The sequence below is a fragment of the Opisthocomus hoazin genome, chromosome 28 (assembly GCF_030867145.1).
Source record: "Opisthocomus hoazin isolate bOpiHoa1 chromosome 28, bOpiHoa1.hap1, whole genome shotgun sequence".
Lineage (NCBI taxonomy): Eukaryota > Metazoa > Chordata > Aves > Opisthocomiformes > Opisthocomidae > Opisthocomus > Opisthocomus hoazin.
In genome coordinates this window covers 3,424,465-3,437,627 of record NC_134441.1, presented here as the reverse complement: position 1 = coordinate 3,437,627, position 13,163 = coordinate 3,424,465, and the positions used below count along the sequence as shown (strand labels likewise).

The following is a 13,163-nucleotide window of genomic DNA, read 5'->3' as shown; positions in this document are numbered from 1 at the left end:
TGACCACAGAGGGCCCTGCCAACCCCCACCATCCTGGGATTCTGGGATTCTCTCCCTCGCTAGCAGGTGAAGCCCATCCTGTGCACGCTGCTTCCTCAGCCCCTGAGCATCCAGCCCTTGAACCCCCTCCCGGGTTTGCTCCGTGCGCTTTCCATGATCTCTTCCCTCACTCGCATCGCAGATGGATTAATTAATAAAGAGAAAGTGGCTCTGATTGGCACGCGGGAGGAACGGTGGGGATTAGCGGGGGATTCGTGGGGTGCATTAATGTCTACCCCCTGCCTTCAAATCCAAATGTATTTCCTGGGACGCGATATAATAGATAAACATTAAATCAAACCTAATCCCAACGCACCAACCTGATGCTTAAAATAGAGTGTAAAGATGAAACGGTGATTAAAAGCCTGTTCTCAGAAATAGGCCTGCCTGTTTTGTTGCAAATAACTAACGCGCCTGTAAAACAACACAAGTCTACATTTCACTTTCCGAGAGATTTCAGTTCCTGTGTAGATGAGATGGAGCCTGGAAGCGGGCAGCGGTTGATAAACATAAAGTAGCTACAAAAACGCACCAGAAATAGTGTCCAGGCAGAGGAGAGAAGGAAAAAATCAGCTCCCCAAAAGCGCAAAGGTTGTGCCTGAAAAGGAAGGATTGAATTGTCGCGTGAATTAGCAGGAGGTGCTTGAGCAAACTCTTTAGGAGCGATGAAATCTTTGGGAAAGGTGAAAATGATGGAAAAGGAGCAGGAAAATGAGGTTTTTTTTCTCCTCTTTGGAGAAGTAGGTTTCCGAGTGCGGGTGTCTGTGGCTGGGGGCTTTCCCCCAGGAGCCTCCCGCTGTGATTTGGGGAGGGGAGGGCTGCAAAAAGCAGCGTGAAAAGGGCTCCGGGTGCTCCTCGGTTTCCTCGCTGACCTTTTCGGATGTCAGCTCGGTGCCGGCTGAGCAGCCGCTCGCCGCCGGCTGCGCTGCGGGGCTGATGGGCGCGATGCGAACGGCTCCTGACAGCACGAAACGCTTGGGATCGCGTCGCTGACTTTGATGTTGAAGGAGCTGAAGGGAGGCAAACAGCCCTTTTTTGGAGCCCTGCTTTATCCTGGCATCGTTAGGCTCTCTTTTTCAATTTGAGCTGTTTCATTGAAGGGGGAGAGAGGGGAGGAAAGTTGTCATAAATACAACCGTTGCTTTTCTTTATGGCACTTTTCATCCAGGGATCAGAAGTGCTTTGTAACGGCGCGGTGAGCTTTGCTGCTAATTGTTGGTGCTGGCACGGGAGGAGAGGGCGAGCGGCTCGCCGTGGCTTTGGGTACAAGCTGGTGCTCGAGCCAGGCGTCAAAATGCTGGAGTTAAATTTTGGGGGATGATGCTCTCTAAGGGTGGAGTGTGGGAGGGTGGGCTGTTGGTGTTGCTGACTGTCAGCCTCTGGGTCTACCAAACCCAAGGCAAGGGCCAAGCTGAGCATCCAGACAGATGGCAAAAATACGGCCATGGAGGGGAGAGGAAAAAACTAGCCAAACCGAGCTTGAAGCTGTCCGGCTAGATTGATAACGCTGCGATCACATGTCGCGTTCCCAGGCAGGGGAAGAGCAGCCCAGCCTCAAGCAAAGGGGAGTGCTCGTCGAGTCCCCGAGATGAGTGGGTTCTCCTTGGCCATCTTCCACCTCTCCCTCGAAGCCTCTCCTTTTTCCCTGTTGGTGTCTGAATCCCATCCTGTGCTTCCCTTGCAGATCCTCGGCCTCGTGATCCTGTGCGTTGGGATTTACGCTGAAGTGGAGAGGCAAAAGCACAAAACCTTGGAAGGGATCTTCCTGGCTCCGGCTGTCATCCTTCTCCTGCTGGGCTTCACCATGTTTGGTGTCTCCTTTGTCGGCATGGTGGGCAGCCTCAGGGACAACCGGACGCTGCTGAAGACGGTAAGGCTGTTGCTGCGTTCTCCATGCAGCCCTTGGGATGGGCTGGGTGATCACAAGGAGGAAAATTAATGTATCTTAATGAGTCACCACTGCAACTTACGGCAACTGTGCGCCCCTTCCTGGATTTAAATGCTTGCATGATGTGACTGCTCAGTGTTTTCAGCTCTGTCGTGAAGCCAGCAGAGGGGTAACAGGGAAAGGATCATAGAATCATAGAATGGTTTGGGTTGGAAGGGACCTTAAAGATCATCTGGGTCCAACCCCCCTGCCATGGGCAGGGACATCTTCTACCAGCCCAGGGTGCTCAGAGCTCCATCCAACCTGGCCTTGAACCCTGCCAGGGAGGGGGCAGCCACAGCTTCTCTGGGCAACCTGGGCCGGGGCCTCGCCACCCACATGGTGAAGAATTTCTTCCTAATATCTAATCTAAATCTCCCCTCTTTTAGTTTAGAGCCTTTCCCCCTTGTCCTGTCACTACACTCCCTTGTGAAAAGCCCCTCTCCATCCTTCCTGTCGACCCCTTCAGGCACTGGCAGCTGCTCTAAGGTCATCCCTGGAGCCTTCTCTTCTCCAGGCTGAACAGCCCCAACTCTCTTAGCCTGTCCTTGTAGGAGAGGTACTCCAGCTGGCACCCTAATTTCCCTTGTCCACGGCTGAATGCCTCCCAACATCCGTGGGAAGCGCTGCTGCTTGCCTCCTGGGGTAACACGGGAGTGATTTTTGGGGCTGAGATCCTATCTCTGGTGGAGCAAATTCTCCACCGTCAAGTTTATTTTAGCTGTGATGATGCCAGTAGAAAAGAGCTTTGTTTCCTTTTGCAAGGGAGTTCTTAGCAGAGGGAAAAATTACTTGTGAAGTCCAAATTGGAAGAGATCCAGGACACTAGGGCAAAGCTGTTCACTCCTAACCTGCTTTCCAGGCCTTTGCTGGTGCGTTGAGCATCCGACCACCGCTCATCGCCTGCCCTTGCTCTGGGGTAACGCCTCTGCCTCCAGCGAGGAGCAGGAGGCTGCAGCAGTTTATAATCTGAATTATAAGCCATTCCCTCTGTTCAGATGGGGGCGAAGCTCTTCCGTCATGCTTGGCCAGGGCCAGTGTCCATTGATGAGCTCTATGACAGCTCTGTTGGCTCTTTGGCTGCGTCCGACGCTCCCTCGGTGAAGAAGCTGCTTTTGGATGAATAATCCGTGCTGGTCCACGGAGCCTTCGTGCCGGCGCATGTGTGCCTTGCATGCTAACGGTCTGCGTAGCACCTCCATCTCCCACTGGTTTGGGTTGATTGGTTTATTAAAATCAAACATTCTCAGTAGCTAGCGCTCACTTGTACTGGCTTGCAATATTGTCTTTAAAAATTGCTCAGAATTTGCATTTCCAATTAATACAAATGGGAGCCCAGACTGGAAAACCAATATTGTCTTTGCTTCTGCGTGAGCAGATGAAACTACCGTTGCTTTTCGATGCGCCTGGTTTTGTGCCACCTGCCATAGGTGGTGGTTTGCAGCGCGCTTGAGAAGGTTGCTGGGATCCCAGCTGGGCAGAGAGCGAGAGAAGAGGAGGTTTCCCATCAGATCTCTGTGCAGTCAGACGCCGTCTGCTCCGCTCGAGAGCTGCCCCCGACCCCAGCTGCCTGGGGGAGTGTCCGAGCGCGTGCCCAGAGACATCTCATCCAGGTGATGCTTGCTGTGTTTAAAAATTAATAGATTGCTTGCTTAAAAATTAATTTTTCATTAATTCCCTGTCAACTGACGTATTTCTTTCTGTTTAGATGCTAAGTTATAACAGTGGGCATTTGCCTGGACTCAGTTATACCTCTAACATAAAACCCTCTTTTCCCTGTCTGTCAAAGCGACTGGGAAAGCTCTGCGTTGCTTTGCAGTCTAAGCCTAGAAAACATTTTTCTGCCAAAGCTGAAGTTACGTTGCTTGCGGAGAACATTTCATCTTCTTTTTCGCTTGTCTGCTTTGAAAGCTGCGCAGTGTTGTGTTCGTTCTATCTAGGCTTATTCCAAAGAAGGATAAGTACTTCAAATATCTGATAATATTTTTCTTTCTGTGCTAATACTCGTGAATCACAGCTAATATTCTGTTTCCACAACTCAGACTGAATTTGGAAGTGGAAAACTGACACATCAGAGAGTAGGAAATCTCATCCTTGGAGCGACCCAGGGCGACAGAAACCCAAGCTCATTAACGGTATTTCACAGGTTGTCTGCCGAATCAATTCTGCAATGGGCACAGCTGAGAAAAAGAAATAATCCTGCCCGTTTGGGCTGGCTTTTTCTCCCCGTGGATACGAGCAACTTCACGCCTGCCATGTGGAATAAAGCAAGCAATACCCGTGCAACTCATCGCACACAATAACACTTCCATCCCTCTTGGCTAGGATGTGAGAAGAGACATCACAGAATCACAGGATGGTCGGGGTTGGCAGGGCCCTCTGTGGGTCACCCAGCCCAACCACTGCCCAAGCAGGGTCACCCAGAGCAGGCTGCACAGCACCGCGGCCAGGCGGGGCTGGAATATCTCCAGAGAAGGAGACTCCACAGCTTCCCTGGGCAGCCTGGGCCAGGGCTCCGTCACCCTCAGAGGGAAGAAGTTCTTCCTCGGGTTCAGCTGGAGCTTCCTCTGCTCCAGTTTGTGCCCGTTGCCCCTTGTCCTGTCGCTGGGCACCACTGGAAAGAGTCTGGCCCCATCCTCCTGACCCCCACCCTGCAGATATTTAGAGGCATTTCGAAGGTCCCCTCTCAGCCTTCTCTTCTCCAGGCTGAACAAGCCCAGCTCCCTCAGCCTCTCCTCGTAGGAGAGATGCTCCAGTCCCCTCCTCATCCTTGTAGCCCTCCGCTGGACTCTCTCCAGTAGCTCCTTATCTTTCTTGAACTGGGGAGCCCAGCACTGGACCCAGCACTGCAGATGGGGCCTCCCCAGGGCAGAGCAGAGGGGGAGGAGAACCTCCCTCGCCCTGCTGCCCACACTCCTCTTGATGCACCCCAGGATCCCATTGGCTTTCTTGGCAACCAGGGTCCAGCAGCGTGCCCAGGTCCCTCTCCGCAGAGCTGCTCTCCAGCAGGTCCGCCCCAAGCCTGGAGTTGTTCCTCCCCAGGTGCAGGACCCTGCCCTTGTCCTTGTTGAACTCCATCCGGTTCCTCTCTGCCCAACTCTCCAGCCGGTCCAGGTCTCGCTGGATGGCAGCACAGCCTGCTGGTGTATCCACCACTCCTCCCAGTTAGGTGTCATCAGCAAACCTGCAGCTGAAATGCCATTTTCGTCAGGGATATACTCAGCTTGATGGGCTTCAGCACGAGGAGGAGAGCACGACAGCAGTGAAGAATTTTGGAAATGCTCTCAATGCCGAGATAAATAGGGGTGTTTCTTGCGCAGGCATTGCACAGTCGCACAAATACGAGAGATATTTATGTCCTTCAGAGAGGAGAAAATTGTAATGCTGCCTCTTCTTGTAGGAAACACAGCATTGCAAGCTCGTAACAGACAAAAAAGGTGCTGAAAGAGCATCTCTAAGGGCCTGGGCCACGAGCATAGGTTTGCTTGTCCACCTTCGGCTTGCTCTGCCACCTTGGATGAGCCATCAAGGACTTGTCCATTCAAAGGGATTGGGGGTCTGTATGGGAGCAACCTTGGATCAGTGTTTTCCTGGTGGAGGTGCAGCTTATCCCAGCAGAAGTGCTTTATCCTTCTATCTTAAAACAGTTCCCCAGTGAGACTGGGCTGTACTGGAAAGACCGTTGCTGCTGGCATGGTTTTATGGCGCTCAATTACACACTGCTTTCTTGTGCTTTTACCTGCTCATGGTCGTACTGGCAAAACTGTGCGGCCAAGCCTGGACTTCTCTGTTGTGGTTATGCTGGAATTGCCTGTGAAATGCATTAGCATTTCCATCCACCCCCCCAAAAGTGGGTGCTCGTGCCAGGAACCTGCCAGTACCTGAAGAGGCCGACAGGAAGGATGGAGAGGGACTTTTCACAAGGGTGTGTAGTGATAGCACAAGGGGGAATGGCTCTAAACTAAAAGAGGGCAGATTTAGGTTAGATATTAGGAAGAAATTCTTCCCCATGAGGGTGGTGAGGCACTGGCCCAAGTTGCCCAGAGAAGCTGTGGCTGCCCCCTCCCTGGCAGGGTTCAAGGCCAGGTTGGATGGAGCTCTGAGCACCCTGGGCTGGTGGAAGATGTCCCTGCTCATGGCAGGGGGGTTGGAACCAGATGATCTTCAAGATTCCTTCCAACCCAAACCATTCTATGAAACTATGATTCTATGAATTCATAGGGGGTTTCACTGCGGGACGTCTTCTCTTGTGCAGCAGCCCCTTGAGACGTGGGAGACCGGGAGTTGCTTTAATTTGTCGAAGGTGTTTCACACCATTTTTCCACTGAATTTTTCTCTTGAAAGGACATTATTTGTTAGTGGGTTTTGTAATCTGTTCACCCTGAGGGGGAATCTGATGGTGCAGGGCCAACGGAGGAGGAAGCTCTGTTTTGTGAGCCCCAAGACCAGACTCAGGACAGAGCCCTGCCTTGACACAACCTGGAGGTTGTGTCATGAGACACCATAAAAATGCATATGTTGATGCTGATGTGAAATCGATGGGTGAATCCCTTTGGGCTCGCAGGAGCTCGTGTGTGCAGATGTCCTGCAGCCACTCAGATGCCTGCACACGCGTTTTCAGGGAACCCAAGCTGACAATGAGCACAGAACCACCCCGAGCTTCAAATCATTAAAAAAAATTGAATTGTCTTTTCATCTAAAAATATGTCTTGTTAATCTGAAGAGCAGGCAGTAAATTCCTCTCTATTTGGGAGAAAATATTTCAGTGCCCTGCAAGAATTCATCAGCTAGCACTTGACATTAATAACCTTTTTTTTTTTCTTACACGGAGTGTGGCGGGTGTGGGTACGGGTGTGTGCCTGCTTGTTAAATCCTCATTCATCTCGGCCGCTTGCTGCAGACAGATTTTTATTTTCCTTCTCCCCTTGGCCAAAAATCGACCAACATTTCTCTCAAGTAAAACAGTTACGAAAGCCACCCCGCTCCTAATTCTGCTGCTTGATTTATCATTCTGGTGTCCCCCCCTGCAAGGTACCACAAATTATATTTTTGTTTTAATCTTTTCCTTATCAATCTTCTGCTCTGCGGTCGTTACCTGTGATTGCCGTGCACAACCACACAACTGTTACCCACGTGCAAGCCGGATTATCGAGTCTTTAATGACTTTTCTAATAACCCAAGCAAAGTCTGTTCAATAAAGCTGCTGCCTGTAATTCTCAAGTTTATTAGAAAAATTACAAGCAAGACCTGGGGATTTCAGCTGCCGGCGTGTGTAATCGGTGTTATGAAGACTTGTATTTAATACATGGTTTAAGAGGTTGTGCTTGGAAATCAAGTTTTTTCTGTCACTGTGAACATTTGCAAGGCTTGAAGAACTGCAAATTATCTGATGAAGATGGCTTGCCTTTGCTTTTAGGCAGTTCAGAGTGATTTAGTGAATAGACTCTAAAAATCCATATTTTTCTTGTGCAGTTAGACAGCTGGAGGGGAGCTGGGGAGGTGTGGCTGAAGATCTGGAGTTGCACTGGAACTGCACTGGCAGTTGGGTTTTGCTCTCGAATATGCCCAAATTGGCTCCTGTTGGTGGCTTTTTTAGAGCTGTTTTTGGTAGAAATGTATCATATCTTACTCAGCACCTCCTGCCTGGGGGCTCAGGACCTGTGTTTGCATCTCGGGCGTATTTTAGCTTCCAAAAAGTCAGTACAGCCCTGAATTTTGAGAGGCCGTTTCGATAAGAGTTGTGTTTGTTTTATGCGGAATGAGAGAGAGATGAGGATCCAGGTAGGCGAAGGCATCCAGCTTTCCCATTTTTCTTATCTGTTCAGTGAGCTTTTCAGGTTCTGCCCTTCCGGCCTTGGGTTTGCCCAAATTTGTCACCCAAGGCAGGATTTGACCTTGGCTTTGCGGCAGCGAGAGCTGAGCTGCTGCGGCAGCTCTTTTGGCCTTTTGCAGGTGTTATATATTTATAATTATTGAGATATATATATATATTTATGTTGGTTATATGTTTCTATGTAAGTGCATATTTATATCTATGCTGTGATTTCCAAATCTCAGCAACAACAAGACGTGAAAAGCAAACTCTGGTGACCGCCACCCGCTTTGCCACATATTTTATTTGCAATTTTGTATTTTTACTCTCAAGGTCGACCCACGATGTGACTTCTCGAGCTGGGCTTGAGATGTGCCTTCCCCCTCCTCTCCAACCCATGATTGCATGCGTAAATAGAGAGATTAAACGCTGGAAAATGGCAGATATGTCAGGTTTGAAGAGGGGAGCGAGTACGGCTGCGGGGAAATGGTTGGCAATCACAGAGCTATTGTGTGGATGGAGAATTGTCCTTCTCCTGGGAAGATAAATTCCCCCTCGAAGAGAGTCAGCTACTACAGTGATTTGAAGCTTGGGGGCCCTGAATAAAAGCAATCAGAATAACGCACGTGTGAAGGAGCACTTTGAGGTCTGAGCTGGTCCAAGCAGCTGGGTTTTTTTCCGATTGTGCGGAGAAAGGGGCAAAAATGAATGCGGAAAAGCTCTGTTATAGTGGTGGCGTAGAAAGCATCCTTCTGCCGCATCACCCACGCTCATTCATTACCCTAGAGCAGCCACTTAAAATCAGTTTTAAGTCAGAGGAGGTGAAAATACCAGTAAGGAGCACCTTCCCCTTATTTTCCTCCTGTGTTTGGAAGAATTGGGTGAAATAGTTTCCAAAAGAGTTAATGTTTTGTGGGTGCATTGCTTGCACTTCAACCACTTGGATATTTGACTCGGGCAAATTCCTCGTGGTTTCACGGTGCTGGAGAACCTCTTGGTTGAGAGCAGAGGATTTCCACGGGGTATCCAGCTCACCCGTTTACTCCAGGGTCCTCGCCTCCAGGCCAGCAAAAAGAAACAGACCCCGGAATATTTGCAGTAAAGAGGCAAATTGACAAGACCAGAGGGCTTGGCAAAGGCTTTGGGATGAACCGAAAGCCTCGGCTTGATCCCCTGGGCATGGTGACTTCGGCGGCTGGAGGAGTCTGGGGTGAATTTGGGCTGGCTTGGGTTGGCAAAGCTTGCAGCTGATGGCTGGAGGTGGGTTTTTCTGTCCCCGCAGAATGAATGAGGGAGAACCGAGCGGTTTAGGAGGCAGTAAAAAAAAGGAGGTGTTTATGTGTAATATGGAGACTCCCTTCCAGAAAAAATAATAAAACAATTCCCAGATGAAATGGGATTTGGCCAGCATCTCCTTTAGGCTGGGTTTTGGGCTGTTTGGGCCCTCTTAGATGATGAAGAAGGGGAAAGAGTTGCCCCTTCTGCTCTAGCCACGGCAGCAGAACCCGCCGCGTGGTTTTTCCCGTGGGCGAGATGCAGCTTTCGGAGCAGCGGTTGCGGGTTTCGGTTGCAAAAGGTGCGGGTGTGGGAGGTTGGGCGCATCCCACCTCCTCCAAAGCGCGGCGTCTTCCAAACCGGGGCAGCGGCGGTGGCTGGGGCTGCAGCCCGCGGTGGCTCCGGCCGCGTGGGGTGACGGATATCCCACGTCGAGCGCGGCGGAAAGCTCGAGCGATAACGAGCTTCTCCTCGTTACAGGCTTGCACGAGGAATAAAGCTGCGTTTCCGTGTTTGGACTCACCCGGGGTTAGAACCGCTGCTGCGAGGGAGGTCACCAGGCGTTTTTCCACTGGCTTTGGTCTGCTTGCGGGGAAATTTTAGGTTAATTAGAGGACGCTTTGCCCACAGCAGCACTGCAAAAACCTCGTTTCTCTTGATGCTTCTTGAGGTCCGGGGTCTGCTGCCCTGGAACGGGGGGCTCCGCAATGAGGAGTTTGCTCTGGATATTCTGATATCAGCAGGTTTCAATGGCGCTGCTGGAACTCTTCAAAAAAGCAAAAATTCCTGATAATTAACACACAAATAGACCCTGTTGGAAAAAAGAAACTCCTTCCTGTAGAGGTTTGCCTGGGGATCTGCAGAGATTCCTTTTCTCTGCCCAAGCACGCTGATTACACAGCGCGCTGATTACAGGCTCTCTGAACAAAAACACCACTTTTTGGATTTTTTTTCTGCTTATCTGCTCGGCGGGGTGGATAAATGAGGAGGGGGCTGACATTTGCACGGCAGCGAGCATTCAGGATTGCCTGGGGAGCTGAAAACATCCCGGACCGGGGAGCGAAGGCTTTGAGGGGAGTCCCAGCGTCGTGCTAGGGACCGAGTCCGGTACGAAAGGGCTTTGGAGCAGGCAGGGAGCGATGCATTTCATGCTCCCTATTTGCCTAACGAGCATCCGCAGCCTTCTCCTGGGTGGGAGAGACCCACAAAAACCCTCTAACACCCAAATCCCCCCCAAAGTACAGTGAGAAAAGCCTTGCAGGGCCCCTCCAGCGATTTTTTACCCAGCTCTCTTCATCTAATTTGTTCTCCATTAAATCTGTGGGTTTCAACCCTTTTTAATTATTATTATTTCATTTGCTTGAGACAAAATAGGAAACCCCAGGGCAGCAGGAGGAGCTTTACGCAAGAAATTGTAGCTGATCTCGTCCATAAAGCGTTGCTTACCTCTTGGCTGGGGCTTTTTAATTGCTGCAGTGTGCTTTAAATGGGGATTTGCTTGGCCCAGGCTTGGCTCTGAGGGAGAAGAGGGGGCTGGAGCCCTGCGGGAGTTAATGATTCGTTTGCCGTGCTGATTATTGGCACTTTAACGTTGAATTTCTTGCCGTGTCCCCATTCACCGTCTTTCTAGGAGCGGTTTGGGAAGGTTTTGCGAGCAGCACAAAGCAGACTTTATTCTTCCCAAGCCTCAGACGCTGGGCATCACCAGCAAACTGCCAGCATGCTGCATTTCTTTCCCAGGTGCTCACCCTTCTTTTTGAATCTCGTCACTAAATTAGCCTTGGCAATAAGAACAGCCATCCTCGCAGTGAATTAGTGGGGCTTCACGGCTTCTGGAAAGCCTGGTAAAGGGCTGATGATAAAAAAATCCTTCCAAAAATCCTCCGAGTGTGGTTTATTGGTGGATATTTCTGGATTTACTTACCTTCTCAATATGAATTTTTAATAAATAATAGCTAAATCTCATTTACTCCCTAAAGAGAACGGCTGGCGGTTCCCCAGCATCCCTCAAAGTCGATGGTACCCATCGGACGATGAAAGGATGCTGGTGAGCACCCAAATAAGGCCGAGGAGAGGTTTTTGCAAAGCTGAGACGGTGTTAATCGCATCCAAGTGGTTTAATCTGCGTTAAGTTTCCAGTGAATTGCCTGGTGCTCATTAAAGGATTGAGCCGATTGCGCCGCTGAAATATTTTTCCTGACTGGGGGGAAAGCAACAGGTACAGAGATCTTCGGAAAGAGGTGGAATTTGATTGCTTGGCCCTCAAACTCTGAGATAAATGAGATCTGAAAGGAGCCATTGCTCATGGAACTGGATGGGGGGGGTGTCTAAGAAGCGACGTCTATCCCTGTTCATAAAAACCTCCTTTTCTTTGTTTTTTTGGGAACATGAGCATGTTGTAGCTGCAGCATCCATCCCAGTCTTGAGATGGGAGTGGTGGGTAGCAGGGCTATAGCCAAGGACGGGTTAACAGCAGCCAAAAATAGACCCAGCTGCAGGCTATAAAAGCCCAAATGGAAAAAAAAAAGGGCGTGTTTCTGCAGGTCTGGGGAGCAGATTTGGTCTTCAAAGGGGCAGAGCAGGCATCTGTGGGATGTGGCGGACATAGGGCTGGTGCTTGGGGTGTGGAGGATGGACCACAGTGCATGCCCGGGGCTCTCAGGGAGTCCCGGTCGAGTATTTGCAAGGCTGCTGGCTCTTTGGGGATTAAAACCAAGCTTCTTGGTTATTCAGCTTCTGAAGCATAAAGGAAATGTGTGTTTTGACTTGAAGGCTTGGCAAATGCTTGTGTGAAACTCAGATAAGGGGTAGTTCCAGTTCTGGGCTCCCCAGCTCAAGAAAGATGAGGAGCTACTGGAGAGAGTCCAGCGCAGGGCTACGAGGATGAGGAGGGGACTGGAGCATCTCTGCTACGAGGAGAGGCTGAGGGAGCTGGGCTTGTTCAGCCTGGAGAAGAGAAGGCTGCGAGGGGACCTTAGAAATGCCTCTAAATATCTGCAGGGTGGGGGTCAGGAGGACGGGGCCAGACTCTTTCCAGTGGTGCCCAGCGACAGGACAAGGGGCAGCGGGCACAAACTGGAGCAGAGGAAGCTCCAGCTGAACCCGAGGAAGAACTTCTTCCCTCTGAGGGTGACGGAGCCCTGGCCCAGGCTGCCCAGGGAGGCTGTGGAGTCTCCTTCTATGGAGATATTCCAGCCCCGCCTGGACACGGTGCTGTGCAGCCTGCTCTGGGTGACCCTGCTTGGGCAGGGGGCTGGGGTGGGTGACCCACAGAGGGCCCTTCCAACCCTGACCATCCTGTGATTCTGTGATTCTGTAGTTCTGGGCCCCAGCCTGGGTGGATGGGCAGGAGGGGCATTTCTGATGCCTCCTCAATAAAATAACGTGGTTTGCATGAATAAAATAGTGTCCTGGGAAGAGAGGGTTGTTGCTGTATTGCTAAACCAGAAGATGCTCTGCAAAACCTCTTCATCTGGGCTTTGTTGTCCTCGCTTTATCTGTGTAGGAGACGTTTCTGACAGATTTTTGGGGCTTTTTTTTTTTTTTATTCAGAGCAACAGTGAAAGCTGTTTCTGTGTGGGAATAAAGGATTCTTTGGGGTTTCGGAGGAAGGGCTGCATGCACGTGTCTTGCAGGAGAAAAGCAAACCCTTAGAAAGGGCCACTCGGCGTGGGAGACAGCTCTAACATGTCGTTAGGAAAAGACACTTCTTGAAAAGCATTATTTCAAGTTTCAGTCTGGGGACAAAAGAACCAGATTCATGTTTCGGTGCTGGCGTGGGCTCCTCCGTGGCTGGTCTCGAGGACGGCGGAGGAGGCGGCCGGCGCTTGCGAAGGGGATGACGCAGTGGCCTCCCGGGCAGAGTGAAGGATTTATCCATCGCACGTCTCCGCGCTGGGTGCGTTTCACGTGGCTGCTCGTTTCATCTGTTCCTTTTTATCAAGCGGGAACGACCGGTTCCCTGTCTGGATGCGTAAAAATACGGCAAAACCTGGGGACTGCCATCCTGCAAACTGCTGTGCACGTAAAATGGGGGGGACTCGTGCTTTGTAGGAAGAGAAATTAAATTGCACAAGTTTCTTTTCATCTTGGGGAGGGGAAATTCAGACT

General features: G+C 50.7%; 1 protein-coding gene across 1 annotated transcript in view; it reads left to right on the top strand.

Moving 5' to 3' along the window:
- The window catches only part of LOC104338080 (tetraspanin-15-like), a 48,808-nt gene that overhangs the window by 6,548 nt on the left and 29,097 nt on the right, over window positions 1-13,163 (top strand). Inside the window, exon 2 of the mRNA XM_009944097.2 lies at window positions 1,724-1,909. Within this exon, the coding sequence (XP_009942399.2) occupies window positions 1,724-1,909 (186 nt within the window). The remainder of the gene's footprint in view (window positions 1-1,723; window positions 1,910-13,163) is intronic.